Consider the following 18,907-nt stretch of genomic DNA (forward strand, 5'->3'; position numbering starts at 1 on the left):
TTATCTTCTCTGTATGCCATCAGAGAATGTCTCATCTCTGTAGGTACTGCTAGCATTTAAAATGTTTACCTTTGTTTGCCTGTATGAATGCCAACTTCAGGGCCATGAATGTTAGAAGGGGGAAGCTTGATTAACATGAGATAACAGCTCTTGTCTGAAGAGGTGCAGTGCACTGAATGTTTAGATCCAACCATTGTTGGAAAAGCTTGTAAGTCCAGCTGAAAGGCAGTCTTTATGTAATCCTGTTGCTGTTAAACTTTGCTTGTTCCCAAGTTTCATACTTTCACTCTGTAGAGCTCTGTTTTTTTCTCTGCTGTGTTGAGCAGTTAGGCTCCTTAATTTTCTGGCATGACTTAGAGTAAACTTGAACACTTCAATTATTATTTTTTCCCTAGTTTTAGTTTCTGATTTCCAATTGTTCTTTTTGGGCCATTTTTCTAGACTTTTGCGCAGTCATGCTAGGTTAGCATTGCTGCACTCTTTCATCTTGATGTGGATTAATGGCCTAGAAAATGCTGCTGTACTTCAGTGGAGAAACACATTAGACTTGCATCATCTGAAATGAAAAAATTCCCTGTAAACCAATATATTTTTTCCCCATTAATGGACTAGTTAGGGAGCCACACAATATTATAGTGGTAAACACTGTCTGTGGGTATGGGCTTCGTTACTGTTGCAGGGTTTTAGAGGTTAGGGAGGTAGTTCTTTGCAGAAGTACGAATCAATAAGTTTACATAAGCAAAATGAGGAATGGATTGCTTCAGTTTGGAACAAAGTGCTTTGTCTAGGGAACACTTGCCACCATACAGTATTTACTTTGTTTCTTTTTGTAACTAAGGGTAGTTTTGGGGTTTTCTAGAGATGACTATACACAGTTTAAAGAAAATCAGCCACAAAGACTAGAATAGCATGGTAATCTTGTTCCAGTAGCTTCCTGTCAGTTATATTAAAACTAAACTGATTTTTTTCAAATTTTAATTTGGTCATTGGGAGAAATTTTGCTCCCACCTTAAAAGACGAATTTTCAGCTCTGCTAGAAATAAGCCCTGCATGCTTATGAAAGTAAACTTTAAGGTGACTAAATGCCTTCTACCTCTTCCTTACTGAAGATTTACTTTTTCTAAATGTCTTTTGGGGGAAGGGCAGTTTGTGGAACCAAAGGATGCTTTTGTAAGCAAAACTTCAATTTCCTTTTTTAATAGAGCCAAATGTCACCATTGCTATCCCTGGTCAAGGCAGTGCCATTTTGGAGCGGCTCACAGTTGAAATTTACCTTGTCACGTCTTTCAAATTTTCTCCTTAAAAAAAAAAAAAATAAAAAAAAATGATCATACATAGTTTTTTGAAAACTACAGTGCTTGGTGGAAGAAGGATGGCATTTGGCTACCCTGTTCTTTCTTGAACGCCTCGGTGTTGCCTGTCTGCGCCGGCCATTGTTGCAATGTAAGCAATACTGTTTGATGCACTGCCACCCTCTATTGTTTGTTCAGTGTTTAGAATCTCCAGTGGGGAAGAGGAAAAGAAGCATGACTGTTAGTACTTCTCAGGACCCATCTTTCTCAGGATTAAACCAGGTCTGAACTGTCTCCTATTCCAACCTCAACCCCAAATTCATGTGCTTTATTTTTGTTTCGGTTTTGTTTTGGTTTTGTTTTGTTTTTTTTTTTTTTTTCTGGAGAATGTAGACCTTGCAAAAGCACCTCTTATGTTGGCATTATTCAGACATACTTGGCAAACATGTAACATTACTAAGATGTTTCCCTGTGGCGCTTGTTTAAATTGTGGAATTATTTCTAAACTGGATATTAAAAAGGGGTAAATGTACGTGCTTGATTTCAGATGCAGAAGCAGGTTTTACTTTAGTCCTGTAAAACTCAAAGGCTATCTGTTGAATGTGTTGAAGGATAGACATGCCTCCCCAGTGAAATAAGAGGGTTTCGGCATAGGGCTGTCTGCTTGCCTTCCTGTAGGGTTCCTACGGTGTCTTTGAATACACGGGGAGAAGTTCTGTTATCGCTTCAGCCAGATTCCTTGCCTAATGGTTTTTGTTCAAAAATCTTTCCAAATATGTAATGAGGACTCAAATATTTTCATCTATTGTGCTTACAAAATGAAATTACTCCTGACAAGCTGTGTCTCGGAGAAGCATGAGCTTATCTTGCAGTGTTAAATGTAGTCCTCCTGACTCTTAAAGAGGAGATGAATTGGAGGGAAATGAAGACATATGCCAGTTCATAGCAGGACAGCTGGAAATTGCTGAATATGAATCAGCTCAGGAGTTTGGCCATAGAATCAGTCCGTAGCTTTCTATGATAGTCTTCATGTATTAAATCCCAGGCAGCTAGCTGCTGTACGCAAGCTGACAGGCTTCTCTTGTCTCCTAAAACTTTCTTATCAGTTGAGGCAGAGGCTTTGATCTGCTTCTCTAGTTGCTCTTGGCAAAAATCTTGCCCTACTTCTCCAGTTTCCTGCTGATTGTGCAACAAACAGAATTAAGGTGGTATGAGGTTATCTGTGGGAATACGTCTGTGTTCCTGCTGGCTGGCGTTAGTACGTTCTGTGCTCATCCAAATCAGTCTGTGTCTTCCAGCTTAACTCCTTGCATGATGGGCGTACTCCTTTGCCTTCTAATGGTCTAGAATAGGAAATACTGAATGAGCTTAAACGAGCGATCAGAATAAGCTTCCCTGGAGAAATCAGTGCTGTAAAATAACATCCAGGTACTTGACTAGTGTAAAATGGGTCTGTGTTGTGGAATTGATTTTTTTTTTTAAGAGGTTCTACCCGTAGCTCTTGAGGGAGTGCAGAGTTGCCTTGTTCAAATCTAATATCAAAAGCTTGTAGCAGCTGTGGAAGAGGCAGAGCATCATTTACTTTTAGAAGTCTTTCGAAGAAAGTAGCCTTACCAAGTTGATGCTAAACAGAGCTAGATGCTAGCTATTTATGTATTAGAGGCACACTCCCAGTGTTAACTGCTTTGATCCATGAACTGTGACTTTGTCCCTTCATACCATTAATTAACGGCAAGATCCCCAGGATTACAGAAAGCATATGAAAACTTTGAATTGTTTAAAGTGCTAGTAACTAAATGCGCAGTGAAAATATTCCTGCCTGATGTGTATAGTGTTTGGTTTTCCATCCTTCTCAAGGCATAGTATTTTGCTTAAAACAATGGGCAAAGGCCCTGCAAAAGTAGCTGTTGCAAACTATACATCAGAGGCTGTCATCAGATCAGAGAGCTTTAATCAGAAAATAAGGGATTGCATTTGAGTGCAAGCTTTGCTTCTAGGAAAGTTGCATTTGCAGTATAGTAATCGCATAGAAGCTTTGTACTGTCTGCTTTAGGAGTTTAGTATAAAAATCCTTATTTCCTGGTAGCTGAAGAACATGTCCATGCTCATATGTGAATAACTACCTCTAGTGGTAGCTGTGGTGGGTGCAACAAAGACAAGACCCCCACTTTCCTGAACTGTCTGACCAGTGTAGCTGACATACAGGCTTTGGATTTACCTCCCCTTGTTCAAAGCATTCTGGACTTTCAGGGTGACTTTCCCTAGGACAGCAAACGTAGAACTGCTGTGCTCTGTGGTTGCATATAAATCATGGCAAGACTTCAACTCAAGGTTTTCTATTCCAACATCAATAGCTTAAGGGGTTTTTCGTTTTGCTTTTTCCTGTCTAGACTACATAATAGTTAGAAAATCTTTAGAATTCTAAAACTTCCCTACTGTGCAATTCAGAAACTTCCAGTCTTTCAGCATCTTTGATACTTCTGTGTCAATTGTCAGTTTATAATTCACAGCACTTCCAGTGTGCCAGAGTGACCCTTTGTTTCAGTCTTGGATGCAGGTATACCTGCATATCAGTCTCCAGTACTTGTTTGCTTTTAAAGCTGCATCTTCTGTTCTGGAGTCACCTTTACTGAATAGGTTTTTACTGAGAATTTCTTGAACCTTATGTGTTCTTTCCGTCATCTCCTTCCCCACTCAAGTTACTTTTGCAGTATTCATTAATCCGTAGGGGTTGTAGTCAGTGATCCTATAGCTTGAGTCAGGAGGTCAGCCTGATGATTTGTACCTTGAAGACTGATTGCTAGAATTTGCAATGTTCCTTATGTACTTCTGCCTCAGTTTTTTTTGCCTAGTCCTGAAATCTTGTCACAAGAAGGTACAGTCTGTATTAACCTTTGTAGATAGGCTGGCTGTTAGCACACTAATTGCACGCACTCAGTTGTTGCTAAATACCATATCATTGGTCAAGCTTGGTTATTAGAAACCTAAATTGGATTCCGTGTATGAGTCTGTAGCTTCCTGGCTGTATTAATATCGTCAGCAAGCGTGTCATGCTGCTGTGATAGTGTTCTGGTAGTCTTAAAATGAACATATGATTGAAAGCAAGATGTCTTGTTTGCTGTTGAAGGTTTTGGCCTCATGCTCTGCAGAATGGCCAGTGTTCTTTATGAGACATAGAGAAGATTACAGGATGTGCATCATTTGCATTAAGCTGCTGAGCTGCCATTAACTATCTGTATGTGTAAACTGCTCTAGTGTGAGTGGGTTTTTGTGAAGTGTGCTCCCGCACATACTAGTTTCCTTTCTAAATTGTGCACTGTAGCTATTGAGCTAATGTGATACAAACTGCAATAGTAACATAAAATAGTTGTAGAACTAAGCTACGGATGCTGAGTAGCACAGTCTAATCTAGTCCACTGGATTGAGAAAAGGCTTGAACTAATTCACTATTAAGTTTTTGAAGTGGCTAGTTAAAGCTAGTTGCGACTCTGCACTGTTACTTTGCTTCCTTTTAACTGTAGGCTGTTACATTGTGTGGTTGTCTTAAAACGTAGCTAATGCCTAGAGAAAGAGATTGGGGATTCTTTGCATTGTATAGCAATGTAATCTGTTTTCATTTTTCTTTAAGTTATTCCTTATTGACTTTGGTTTGGCCAAAAAGTACCGGGACAACAGGACAAGGCAACATATACCATACAGAGAAGACAAAAATCTCACTGGCACAGCTCGATATGCCAGTATCAATGCACATCTTGGCATTGAGCAGAGGTGAGTTCAAGGAAATTACTGCTGTGCTTTTGGAGGCTGCAAGATGATCTTAGTTGTACGCTTCTGAAGTGTCTGAACTAATTTTATATGAGTAAGTGCATATATCCCTTTGCAAGTGCTTTTCTTTTGTCTGCCTATGCAAGAGTTGGATGAGTCGGGGGGGGAATGCAAGCACTTAATTTGCTTCTTAAAGAGAGTCTAAGTCTTGCAGGCATGAAGTGGATGTTCTGTGTATACTGTTTTGGTTTTTTTAAAGGATAAGCTATGCTGTCATGTGGATCTGTTAGAGGATCTTCACAAATAAAATGGTGCACTTTCCTGATTGTGTTGTTACGTGTTGGTGCCACTGCTGACTGGCTTGAGATATAATTCTTTAGCCGGAGAGGGTATTCTAAAGCTGGGGTCTGTGTCCTGTTTTTTCACTCCCCCTTCAAGTTAGTAAACTACTGTTTATCCTTTTTTCCTGCAAGCAAGACTTGAAGATCATCTTCTACACTCCCACTGTATTTTAGTTTCTGGTATACAGAACCATAATTTTGTCTGTGTGTGTGTATATTTATATATGTTTGAACATATAAACACATTTTTGACATCTGGATCAAAAGCATATTGCTACTATAGTACCTTAGCAGTGGTCCAGTGGAGATAACACTTTAAGTTGTTTGGAAGTGTGTGTTAGGTACTCACGAGATATGAAGTGATGTGTCTCTTTGCCTATATGCCTAGATGTTGTAATGTGTAAGTGTAATGTGGCTTTACCACATGATGCTGAGGTCACTTAAAGTTAAAACTTCCATGAATGTTTATGCTTCTGACCTTCAATTTAATCAAGGTGGGAATGACAGAATTTCTAGTGGTCAATTTCAACAGAACATGTAACTTACAAATATTTTTCTTTCACATGCTCCATGTTTTCTCTTAGCTTTAATTTCCTTAAGGTTCCTTAAGTGTATTTTAATGTCTGTCAGTGTCATTATTTAAGCCTACTTGACATGTGGGTCAAGTAGGGTAAATGACAGGTGCCATTTCTGAAGTAAGTACATCTCATAGAACCTAAGCCGTTCTTGTAAGGGAATAGCTGTGCTAACACCTCACAGTCCAGGGAGGGAACTGCAAAGGACTACTGATTTTGAATTTAGTCGGTGGTCTTGTACTGTATCTGCTGGTACTGGGAATTCTAATATAATAATGTAGCTTGGTGCATGCTAAAAGCTATTCAACTGCCTAGGTCAAGCCAACAGTGAGGCAAACAAGTAATATATTCCTGTAATCGAGAGAAATCAGTCCTGAAGCTGCTGGCAGAATATTTCAACTGTTAGTGCTGTATTTTAACTGTTACAGAACAGGTTTTCCTATGTGTAGTGACAGCTGTTCTCAAGGAGCTGTTTGCAATGTTATCCATTCCTTGTTTTAGTAGTGGAGAGTATTGTCATGTTTTCCAAATCCTGAAAATTGCTTTCATCAGTATATGTTAAAATGTAATATATCCATTACAGATTTACAGAACCAAATGTTTCCTACTACAAAAATAATGAAATTAAACATTAAAACAACAAAATGGATGGGGGATGGAAACTATTAATCCCTTTATTGCTTCTGAATTTACCACTGCCTTCTCAGAGAATATAATTTTATGTCATGGCCCCATACCATTCACTGAATCCTCTTGATGATTGAAATCTGTAATTTTAATAGAATTAGCAAGTTTTGCAGGCTGGAGTTTGTGGTCTTAGTCTCATTTTTCATCCCTTTGTCTTTGGCTGTGGTTTCATGTTAGAGCTGAGATGACTTTGGAGCTAGCTGCTGTCAAGAGTGAACCAGTCTTCCCTGACCCCTCAGCACAGCAACTGCTTTTCTGTCTTTGTGGTGAAGTGATTTAGGGAGCCAAGCTGATTTTCTTCTGGGATAGATCCCTGAACTGGTTCCCCAAAGTGTCAGAGGGCTTTAACATGAGTTGAGGGAGTGACAAACAGGCCATTGTGGTGAATATTAGTGGTTATTTTGGGTTGGCTGTAACATAAACATCACCTACAACTTCTTTCCTGTGGTACCAAGATCTGGAGGTAGCTCTGGCCAGATTCTTACAGATTGTTCTCACTTAAAGGGAGTTGTTTTACCCTCACCCATATGTACAATCCTCTTTGCAGTACTGCTCTTAGCCTTCTACTCCCTTGTTGGGGTAGTATGTGTGTAGTCTTTCTTGCCACCATTTAAATACTTCTCTTGCAGATCTGCCTGGGTGGCAAAGCAGCGGTAATACCTGTCGGGCTCTCTTGATAAGGGAGCTGGGAGGAGAAAAATAACTTGCATTGTTCTGTCTCGTGTTAAATAGATGTCAGCTGCAGAGGGGCAGTCAGAGGAAAAAAAATCTGATTCTACCACAGCTGGGAAGAGGCAACTTTGCCAAGAGGAATAAAATCATGGAGCGTTTTTTTCCACTTCAGGGAACTGTACTAGCCTTAGTAATCATGAAAGCTGTGTTGCAAAGTATGATAGTGTTTGTGTGGCTAAAGTGTGGGTCTGGAGCATATGTAGTACAGAAAACATTTTAAGCCCTTTGCGTGAGAGCTTGAGTGCAAATTCTCAGTGAAGTCTATGGATAGTTAACTTTGGAGTTCTCTGGCTGCCTTCAAACAGGCTTCTTCAGAAGAAGGCAGAGGCACCTCTGATGCATGCACCTCTCTAAATATTGCATGTCTTTTAAAAACCATGGAGGCAATTTGGGTTTTTTTGACAGAAGTGAGGAAAGAAAGGAGTTAGCCCTTTTGGGGCAAGATGTTCGGTATTGGTCCCAGACTGAGGCAAGGTTCAGGGAAATATCTTCCTTAATGAAGTTAAGGCTGATGTCATGTACCTCTTTCACAATGCATTCCATGGTTCCTGCAGGTAAAGCTTTAGTTTCTATCCAGGTTATTAATGTTTCCTTTTTTATTTTCCAAAGTTTTTGTTTCCCAAATTATTCTAATGTAACTGCAGATGGAAACTTACCACAAAAATACCTACTGACTATTCCTTGCTTGAAAAATGAATAGGATCAGCTTCCTGCTTGTGAAGACTTGTTACATGTCTGCCAGTGGAATCCTGAAAACCTAGATGTCTTAGCTGTATTAGAAAGAGACCGTCCTTTGCAACAAAGCTTAGGTTTTATGCCTTAATTATTCTTTTTTTTTAAAATTTTGGAATGCTTGTGCTACTTGAAATAAAGTACGAAATCCCAAAGTTTGTAATTCATTGTGTTCTTACTCTTTATCCAGTCGTCGGGATGACATGGAGTCTCTAGGATATGTATTGATGTACTTTAACAGAACCAGTCTGCCTTGGCAAGGGTTAAAGGTAGGTTATGTTGCCTTCCCCCCCCACCCTTCCTTTTCTTATTTTTGGGTATCATGCTCTGCCTGCAGGTCTGGATTAGGTGGTTGTATATAATGGTTAGCTTCAGTTACACAAAGCGGCTTTTCCCGAGCCAATGATATTTATAGAATGTAGAAGAAAAGTTCTTTCTGCTTCTTGTGCAGCAGGCAAAATGTGTATTGTTTGACTGTCTTAAAAATTATGCTAAACAATAGCTTACATCATCTTTGCAAATTATTATTGTCCTGTTGTAGGATGAGGCCCTCTCTGGGAAGTAGAAAATAACATTTAGTGGCTTTTTGAATTGCTGTAGAGAGCATGGAAATAATCTCTTGCCTAGCAAGTTCAGCTTTAGTGGTATTTTCAGTCCAGTTTATGGTATGACTGAATAATTATTAGCTGCAACAGACTTGCAAGTGTTATCATGTATGGTAGCCAAGTACAAGTATGGCAAATATTTCTGTTATATAGACTTCAGTGATTTGTTCTCATGTTTTAATGGTTTTTCTTCCTCCACGTGAGAATTGTGTAACTCAAATGATATTGCAGCTGCAAGTTTTCTAAAAAGACAAGCAGCTTGTGAAACACTAGAACTCTTCAGCTGCAAATGAATGTAATGGCTGCTTACTGAAACACGCAGGCAGCCCTTGAATGGGGTACTGAGTGGGAATTAATAGAACTTTGGCAAATGGAAAGCAAGTCTGGTCTGTTTAATGGACAAAAGCAGCAGCTAGAACTACATGAGCTGTGCCATGTGATGGAAGCATTAGACTGCAACAAATGGTATTAAACTGTGTCCAAATCTTAATACCAGATTGACCTTCATTCTGTTTGCAATAAGTGTGTGGGACTTGGAGATTTCACATAAAATACTTATGGTTGACCAAAGGATTTTTGTCATTTTTTTTGCTACTGTCCTTGTTAATCCAGTGTTGCACAATATCTCTTATATTATGACCTACATGTTCCACAGGCTGCAACAAAGAAGCAAAAGTATGAAAAGATTAGTGAAAAGAAAATGTCCACTCCTGTTGAGGTTTTGTGTAAGGTAAGAGTTTCCAAATGATGTCATACTGTGAAATGGAAGTTCTTTTCTTGTTTTTTAAAACTAGAGCCAATATATTAGATAGTCTCACATGGCATTTGCTGCTGCATAATACTTCTCTGGCAGTCATGGGTGCCTTCTGTTTGGCCACCCAACACGACTGTGTGTGTAACTGGGCAGGCATTTGCTCCTGTTTCTTGGTGTAGTTTGTGCCACCACCATCCTAGTTTTTTGGGAACTGTTGGCTGTGCAAGCTCTCCAGCTCTCTTAAGTGAGGCTTGTTCATTTCTTCAACTGCTACAGTGAAAGTTCTACATGTGCCCTCTTGGATAAATAAAACTAAGGTAGAGCTGTATAGCTTGCCCATATATACTTGTTTCTGCCTCTTCAGGATTGTTCAGATTGTCATCCGTATTTCAGATAGAGGCTGTAGTGGAATTGGATGTCAAGTGATCTTTGAAGCCATGACACAGAATGATGTTCTCCGATGCTATCCTTTGGGTCTTAAGATTTCTTTTGAACTGTGGCAGCCATGTACTTGTTAACAAAGGTCCTTGAGAACATGTGGTAGTTTTTGCATGTGAAACAGCAGCAGCAGGGATTGCACTTCCTAGTCACGCACATTTATATACCCTTACAGTCTGACAACATCTTCCAAGCTACTGAACTGTTACACCCCATGTTTTCTTTCTTGTACAGCACTATGCTGTATGCTATTTACACGTAGGCTTTAATATAGTGTTAAATGTATAAATATGTGAAGCAGGGAGTCTGAAAGAAATCTTCATGGTTTAAGTCTTCACACTTAACTGGTAACTGACCTTGCCTCTAGTATGCTCAGGTAGATTATCAAGGAAACGTGAGTGGAATTTTTTAAGAGACAATTACTACTTATTCCAGAGACCTAGTTAATAAGAACTAGGTTTAATTAGGATGAATGAACTGCTTTATGTTGCGTATTGAAGGTTTTGGTAGCAGAGGACTTGCAACTGCAAAACATGCATCAGCTAACAATTCTGGGGAAGGAGTGTGTACCTGGTAACTTGCTGATCAAATCCACTTTCTGAAATACAGAATAAATGAATAACTAGAGGCAAAGTGGAATTTACATACATGAATCATCAGCCAGTTTTTCTCTGCTGTAGTAGACAGAAATACAGCTTTTTGTAGGGTTGTTAGAAGCTTTTTGCTGCAAGCCATGGCTTGATTAACACTGTTGATTTACAGGGATTCCCTGCAGAATTTGCCATGTATCTGAACTACTGTCGTGGCCTGCGCTTTGAAGAGGCACCAGATTACATGTATCTGAGGCAATTATTCCGTATTCTTTTCAGGTCAGTCTCAAAGTGGAAAAGTACAGAAATTTGTCTGTGCTTTACCAGTTGGTAACTGCTCTGTAGGACTTGCACTGCAGAAAGCTGCTTCATATGTGTGTGGTGTAGGGAGGAGTTCTGGGACTTTCTTTCCATTTCAGAGTTTGACAAGCTGTTTAAAGGACCTGAAAAATATTCTTCAACACTAAACATGAGGGAAAAGATTCTCTTTTTGAATGGTGTGATCTAACCACTAATGCTAGAGGGCTGAGCCCATGCTTCAAGTTCTCTTGCAAATAGCTTAAGAAATTGACCGCTCAGTAGAAGCATTTGAAGCTTTTTATGTTGGAGATTGGTGATGGGACTAGCAGTGGTGCCCAGGAGATGGATTTCAGTGGAGGGGAATAGTGATGTTATGTTGAGCTTGTTAGAGAAACCAGAACATAAACTCGGCCTTGTGGAGTGAACAGCATCTGTCAAAAGAAGAGCTGGGACTGATCTCTCAAGAGTCTCCCTGCAGGTTTCTGGAAACCAAAGTGACTTTTACTAGATATTACTACAATACTGCAGTGTCTACTTAAAACTATATAAATTAAAAACAAACAACAAAACAAAAAAAACCAAACAAAAAAACCCCAACAAAACAACTGAGAAACCTCAGTGCAGACAAATGGATAAGCCAGGTTGTGACAAGTGCTGCTTCTTCTACAAATGCAGACTTTCGTGTAACCAGTGAAGAAAACACTGCTTGATCGTATTTGGGCTTGTTTCAAGAATCCCTTTAAGTTACTAATACTTGGCATTTATATACCATTCGTAATCTCCAAAGCAGCTTAGAAAAAGACCTCTAGTTCTGGGTTTTCAGCAAAAGCTTGGTATTAGCAATAAGGAAGTTATGATCTGTTACAGTAAAGTATTTTACTCTTTTCTAGGACCTTGAACCACCAATATGACTACACATTCGACTGGACAATGTTAAAGCAGAAAGCAGCACAGCAGGCAGCCTCTTCCAGTGGGCAGGGGCAGCAGGCCCAAACCCCCACAGGCAAGCAAACTGACAAATCCAAGAGTAACATGAAAGGTTAGTAGCCAAGAACCAAGTGACGTTACAGGAAAAAAAAATTACACTAATTTGGACAATGTCAGCAATTTAAGTGTTAGATCAAGGAGGTGGTTTAAAAAATACATTTGGCTGTTAATTTAAAAAGCAAAAAAAAAGAGACGTCCTTGGAGAATTTGACTACTAACTTTATACCAAAATGTCCTTGTTCTTCATGTCATTTCTTCTGGGGATGTTGGGTCATTTTAACCACTGCATCTTTTGCTCCCGCATTAACCACTTTCCAAAAACAAGAAACTGACTTGGTGTTGGGAATGTGACATTTTTATTTATTTTTATTTATATATATACATATATGATACATATATTTATATATGTATAAATATATAATACAATCCAAAATCCTAGACCTAACACTTCTTAAGGGATAATTCTCATTAACTAGGCAAGGATCTAGAGACTTTGGGTTCTACTCTGTTCCAGCTGGTATAGTGCTGTGGGTTTGCTTCTGTATGCCTCAAACATTGGAAACAGAAAATGGTGAATGATCTGGCTTCCTGCAGTAGGTTTACATTGAGACATTTGGTCCAGAGTTAAAGGACCAGTGAACTCAAAATGTCTTGCCTAAATCTCAAGAGTAACCCTGAACTGCCGTGGACTGCCAAGTCACAATTTTCTGAAGTATGTAGATGCTCGGGGGTGGGGCTTCAGGTTTCTTCACTATTTTTAATGTTTCTAGGTTATGGTTTCAAAGGGAAATGTTGTGAAATGTTCAAGATGTAATTGTGTAAAAACTGAAAACTGCGCTCTGAAAAGGCAAATACAATTTTTTTAACGCATTCATGAAGTTTTTTAAAAATTGTGATGTAAATCTGCCAGTGTTAGTCTGGTAAGTTGCTGGAATGAAACTGCTACAGCTGGTGACTATTACAGCCAGTCTTGTAATAAAACTGGTTCTCCAAGATGAGCTGTGGATAAAGTTGAAGCTAATGAGGTTGTTCCAGTGAGAGCAGAGAACCTGATTTAAGTTACTGCTATTGAGGTAGCCTATTGAGGTATTACTGCTGCTTGCTACTCTTCAGTACATTCTTGTCTTGACTATCATTTTTATATGTATAAAATTATATATTAAGTTAACATGGCAGACTTGGAAGTCAAAGAAATGCAGAAGTGTTTACAGTAAACTTACCAAAACATTGTTTTTCACGTATTGTGGCAGCATGCAAACATAACCAGGTGGCTTTAGTCAAAATAGTGATCTAAAAATATAACACTTCATTTCTCTGGGTGAAGTAAAATACCTGCTAGTCTTTCCAAGACTCAATCTGAAACGGTTTCTTGAAGAAAAACAGTTTCCATAGGATGCCATTAAATGTCAGATTATTTGTGGCACAGAGAGTCCAACTTGTTTGGCTGGAGCCAATGGGTGTTACAACACTGAAAGCTGTAAACCAGTTCCTTCAGCTGTAACACCAGTATGTAGCAGACTCAGTGATTATGCACCCAGGCTCGGATTGCTTCCTGAAATACAGAAGCTCTGATTGGAGTTCAGAACTCATTACTGAATCCAGCCCATTGTCAGGGTGTGGAGAGGTTGGCTGTTAGAGCAGGAGGAAATAACTTGAGCAAAAATGTGGATTCTTCACAATGGTTCGTGTTTAAAGCAAAGACCATGCAACAGCTGATGATCTGTAAACAACACTGCCCTGAAAATCAAGTTGTATGCACTTGAAATATTGTTCTGCTGGTGAAGTAGGTTTAATGTGCCACTCCTGGCTTAGGTGGTCTCTGACCAAGTGCTATATACCATTAAGTGAAGAAAAGGTCGTCATAACAATTATATGCCTCTGCTTTCTAGTGATGATTTAGTGGCAGAATGCAAAGCTGTGGCTGACTGACAAGCATGAGTAACAGGGAGGCTGTCTTGCAGTTAAACCTTATAGACCATTTCTGCTTCTTGATGACCTTCCTCGTCGCACCGTCCTCTAGTAACGAGGCGCATCACTATAGCTGTGGAAAAGTTGCTGTTTTTCTAGCAGACTTTCATTGGCTCTTGCACAGAGTAACAGCCTTCTAGGGGAATGACTGCCTGCTTTCCTCCCTGCATCATGAAGAAAAGACTTGTGACCTTTGGATTGATCAAGCTGTAATGTCAGCACAGCATTAAAGTAGTGCTTGTCAAACATCTGAAGACTTCCCCAGCTTGCTAAAATAGCTTAGTCTCTTCATCACAGCAAAGATTCCAGATTTCTAAAATAATACATGCCTTTTTATGAGAAATATTGCCTGTTAAAATGAAGATTTTCTGAACCAGGAAAGCTCAAGCAGGAGGTTCTATGGCTTATATGTTGCTGTCGCGTTGAAGATCAATGAAATACCTGGTTTATTTTTTTTCAGCGTTCAGTTAAATTCTTGTGTAGTTGCTGTAGCAAAGCCTGTGCTGAAGTGGCTTGAAAGGCTTCATGGCATCAAATGGTACCAGTCTGGTAACAATATCCAGTTTAATGAGAGTACTGCAAATAGCGATTTTCAGGTGCACTTATTGGTTAAAATCTTACAGTATACTGTATAAAGTGCAAGTACTATTGAAGATGTGCCTCTTGGGAGTGGGGCAGGGGGTGTGTGAAGTCTCAATTCTTTCAAATAATGTCCAGAGACTTAACATGACTCAGATTATTTGGACAGTGTGCTTATTTATAGATATTCCTGGCTGCTTTAACTCGGATCCATATTAAACTATCTCACTGAGTCCTATAGGTTATTCAGGCTGAATATTGTGTTTGATTCCAGGATAGCCTGTTCTGTCAATGGTCTCTTTTTCTCATTTACTTTTTTTTCCTGTCCCTCTCTGGAACCCTGTGCAGTGTCTTTTGTAACAAGATCAGCTGGTTTTGAACTTGGGAGAGATGAACGGTTTCAACAGACAGAGCTTCTCTGCTGACTCTGGGAAGTTTAGCTCTCGATCTCTTGACAGTGCAGCAGTTGTTCAGGTGTGATTTGTAACAATGCTTACAGTCAGCTTCCCTCAGTCATAAAACTGACTCATGCAGTCAGTCTCCAGGATAAAATCTATCCGTTCCATTTGTGAGAGATGGTTTTTAATTCACTTCAGTGTCAAGTTTTGTGAGCCTGTCAGCAATCCCATTAGCATTCACCAGACACCTGTAGTTGTGGCAGCATTTCTCAGAACAGGCTATTAGTTCACTACTTGAGATTTAGCCAATTGACAGCTAAATGCTTTTCACTGCTTGTCTCTGCAGCTACTTCATAGAGGAAAAACTTTGAACACTTCTCAAGTAGAGGAGTTTCTTAGAGTTTGACTGTACAGTTACTTTTCCCCCATTGATCAGATCTGCAGCTATAGTAGTAATAAAGCAATTTGAGTATCCCTCACGTAGCATAGAGATTATCAAAGTTTTGGGTTACACCCTGGAGGGGCAAGGAGTGATGAATGTGCAGATTTGAGCTGGCCCTGTATATAGTGAAGATGTGTTAGAGAAATGCCAGCAAAAACTCCTCAGCATGTTCTTCATACTGCCAAAGTCTTGTGTGCTACATGAATGTCTCAACATCTCATTTGACAGCTATGGTTGGGAACACTTCTGTGTAGTCTTAACAGGGCTTGAAAGGGATTTGTGGATTGAATCCAGTTCCCTATTGTTCTCTGTAGAGTTGGGCATTCTCTTGCCCATAATACCTTGGATTTGAGGTATTCTAACAAATAGCAGCATATAATTTGTTAGCATGTCCTTTGTCCTCAGGTTCAGGATCCCATTTTCATTTGAAACATCCGGGCTTCTAAAGCAATGGGTTGATCTGTTTCTTTCCGCACTGGGAGCACACTCCTCCTTTGTTGACTTAGTTTGGGCTGCTTTGGTGGAGAAAGTGGTTCAACTAATGAATCAATGTCCACTGCTGCACATGCTAAATGGAAAAACAGCGTAACTTTTGGTTGTATGCATCAAGTAAGGGTTACAAACAATTTTGTGCCAGTGGAACTAAGGATTCACTGGGGTTTCTGTGAGAACTTGCGCTCAAGTGGGAAAGACTGTCTTAGTTCTGGGGCAGGATTTGGTTTTTTAGAATGGCTAGTGCTGGATAAAGAGAATTGTCCTTCAGTGCATTAAGATTGGGTTCAAACAAAGCTAGTGAATCTTCTTACCTGTAGCCTGTTTTGGAAGAGTTAAAGCTGTCTTCTGGGTACTATCCAGATACATTTTTGATTGTATGTCAGGCTGTGTTTAAGACTTGTTTGCACTTGCTTCTCTCTGGATGACAGCACAAGCTATAGCTGAGGTCAGCTTTGTCTGTATTTCACTCTGAAGAGGTTTCTGTTGCAAAAACGCAGCTGTTGCTCAGATGAATTCATGCATCAACAGAATACCATACTGTTTGGAGGTCATCCAGAACGGAAACTTGCTTGGCAAAGTAGTCTTTGGTTGAGACTCCTGTTACCTCTTTAAAGCACAGTGCTACTACCTGAGTCACCAGGAGTGAGTATACAAGCAGTCACATGAAGACTGGCTTAGCTTGCAGTAACTGGTTCTTTGAGATCTCTGTATGTATTCCTTTACTCTCCCTTTTCCATAATGTCTTGAACGTGTCATTTGGAGTCCAGAACTTTAAAAGAATTGTCCCTGACTCCCCACCTCCCCTGTCACATGTGGTTTCCCTTGTCCTTCCAAGGACAGAAGGTATGCTGGGTTCCTAGTTACTGTCAAAGGTTCTTGCTTCTGTTCTGGTTGCCCAGAGCATTGTACGTGTGAGCACGTAGTGAACACCAGTTACTGTAAGGTAAGTTATTCCTGTTCCTCTTCTGTCTGTGTGACACTGCTGTACTGCGTCTCTGAAGAGCACCACTGCAGTCAGATGACAGTTTGACATTCAAGGATATAAACATGAGACATTGCAGACAAGTAGAAAACAATCCTATGAAATTACATCCTGCTTCCTAGTGGCAATAACACATCTTGTTTTCAAACTGTTGATCTGAATTCCTATTTAAGGAATGCAGCATCCAGCTGGTGCATAGGCCTGTTTTCCAGCGCAGCAGTAGGTATGAGTGAGAGGTGTGTGTTTGAGCTAAAGTGTGGTGGCAAATGCTGGTTAGCTTTGGAAATGGACCCTAGGAAGTGTGCAGTTCTGAGACGGAGCAGCATTTTCCCCTTTGAATGACCATAACTGCTACTTAATTCTCCTACTGTGAAGGCTGTTTCTCATTTTCATCCTGTATCAGTAAGTTGCCCTTGTGTTTATCTTGCAGGTTTCTGAGCATGGCGAGGATGGGACAAAGCAGAGCAGATCGGAGCAGGACTTGTCACTCCCCAAATCCTAGAAATTTTAGTTCATACGTACACTTGCCAGTGGCTGTGGGCAACCATTTACTTGGTGTAAAGAACTTAATATCAGTATAAACTGGCTCTGGGCAGTGTCAATGATGCTGCACTTTGAGTTGTAGCAGCTGTAATTGTGAATATTACTGAGATAGTGAAACATGGTGTCCAGTTTTCTATTGCATTTTTTTCAAGTGGAAAAGTTACCTAATGGTTGACACACAAGTGGAGAAAATTGTGCATATGCCAATTTTTGTTACCTTTTTACTTTGAACTACACTGCTTATGAGATCTCATTGTTTTGGAAGAATGGCATGAACAGTCTTCGGCAACAGTTGTGATAATTGTAAATGCTCACAATTGTGCACTCTTTTCTGGTTATTCCTCCCTGGGTTTTGAAAGTTGTACACTTAAAACATTCTTAAAGTTGTTGGCTTCTATGTGCAACATACCAAGCCAGCTGACATGGTAGTAACCAAAGATTCCAGTTTTTAAGCGTATGAAAGACTCTGCCTGCTTACCTGTGCTAGAAATAACAGCATCTAAAGTGAAGACTTAAGAGAAACTTAGCGACTACTAGATAATCTTTAGGACTCTGCATTAACTCTATAATGTTCTTGGTATAAAAGGAAAAACAGCATATTTGTCACAAAATTTAGTTAACATCTTACAACTGAACCTGTATGTAAGTTGCTTAGATAAATGTAATCACTGTAAACATCTATATGATCTTTTATTTTGTTTTTATTTTGAAGCGGGAGCTTTTTTGTTTACAAGTTCATTAAAAGCTAAAAACTGTTTCTGTAAGGAAATGAGATTTTTTTTATTTGCCTTGTTAATTCAGTTTAAATCTACATCACCCTGTTTTTAAAGCAAGTTTTAAGGCCATTTGTTAAGCAAAAGAAGTCATATTTCTTTCTAAATCATTTTAGATTTAGTGTTGTAACTCTGCCTCATTTTGTTTTTAAATAAATTTTGTATTTTTTCCTTGAGGGGGAAGGGGCAGTCTTGCATTTTTATAACTTGTTGTTTGAGACCAGCCCTCTATACTAAGATTGGATTTTTTAAAAACAAAATGGCATCTTTTGCAGACCCGGTACTGGCAGCTTCCGAGCGTTGCCATGTCATGCATCGGCTGGACTGACTTGCGATTGCTAGTTTTGAGAGAAATTTGAATGGAGTATTTGGATGGTTTTAAACCAAGGCATTTTCTTTCAAGTTCTTGTGAAGTGGATATGACCAGATTTACTCTTGTTCTAGGGGACAGCCTCGCACCATGCAGAGTTCACATTGGTTACTGCCCCAGGCTGTCTTCCTTCTCACTCCTATTCTAGCCCAGCTGAAAGAAAGAAATACTTTTATTGCTGGTAATTCTTTAACAGTGTAATTTATTCCTTTATAGCATGTCAGAATAAATTAAAAAAATGTCTGAAAATGCTGCCAGATGCCTATTGTGTAAATGTTGTTTGTATGTTAGCTTTTTAGACAGTTTCTATGCATGTAGCAGAGTTCCTGCTCACTGTTCATATTTTTACTGTTTGAAAAGGTCTTTCATTTTGAAAACCATTTCTTCAAGATCTTAATACTTACACTGTGCACTCTCTGTCATCACGGAGTGGTAATCTGGATCAAGGCCGCGCTCTTGCGCGGTCACTATGCATACTCCCTTTACGAGGAGGATCTGCTCTGAGAAGATGTTAAACTTTAGCTGGAGAACATTGTGTGCTAATAAACATTTGTAGAGA

The 18,907-nt window shown here is 39.5% G+C and overlaps 1 protein-coding gene across 4 annotated transcripts in view; it reads left to right on the plus strand.

The window, feature by feature from the left end:
• CSNK1A1 (casein kinase 1 alpha 1) overlaps positions 1–18,609 on the plus strand; it is a 35,496-nt gene extending 16,887 nt beyond the window's left edge. Inside the window, exons 5-11 of one of the 4 annotated variants that reach the window (XM_063349601.1) lie at positions 1,491–1,574; positions 4,921–5,060; positions 8,315–8,393; positions 9,385–9,459; positions 10,684–10,790; positions 11,702–11,850; positions 17,093–18,609. In XM_063349601.1, the coding sequence (XP_063205671.1) occupies positions 1,491–1,574; positions 4,921–5,060; positions 8,315–8,393; positions 9,385–9,459; positions 10,684–10,790; positions 11,702–11,850; positions 17,093–17,100 (642 nt within the window). In that variant the 3' untranslated portion in view covers positions 17,101–18,609. Of the gene's footprint in view, positions 1–1,490; positions 1,575–4,920; positions 5,061–8,314; positions 8,394–9,384; positions 9,460–10,683; positions 10,791–11,701; positions 11,856–17,092 lie in introns of those variants that run through there. The other 3 variants (XM_063349603.1, XM_063349602.1, XM_063349604.1) reach the window with 3 other exon arrangements.
• The last annotated feature ends 298 nt before the right edge of the window (positions 18,610–18,907 follow it).

Source organism: Chroicocephalus ridibundus, chromosome 11, assembly GCF_963924245.1.
Source record: "Chroicocephalus ridibundus chromosome 11, bChrRid1.1, whole genome shotgun sequence".
Taxonomy (NCBI): domain Eukaryota; kingdom Metazoa; phylum Chordata; class Aves; order Charadriiformes; family Laridae; genus Chroicocephalus; species Chroicocephalus ridibundus.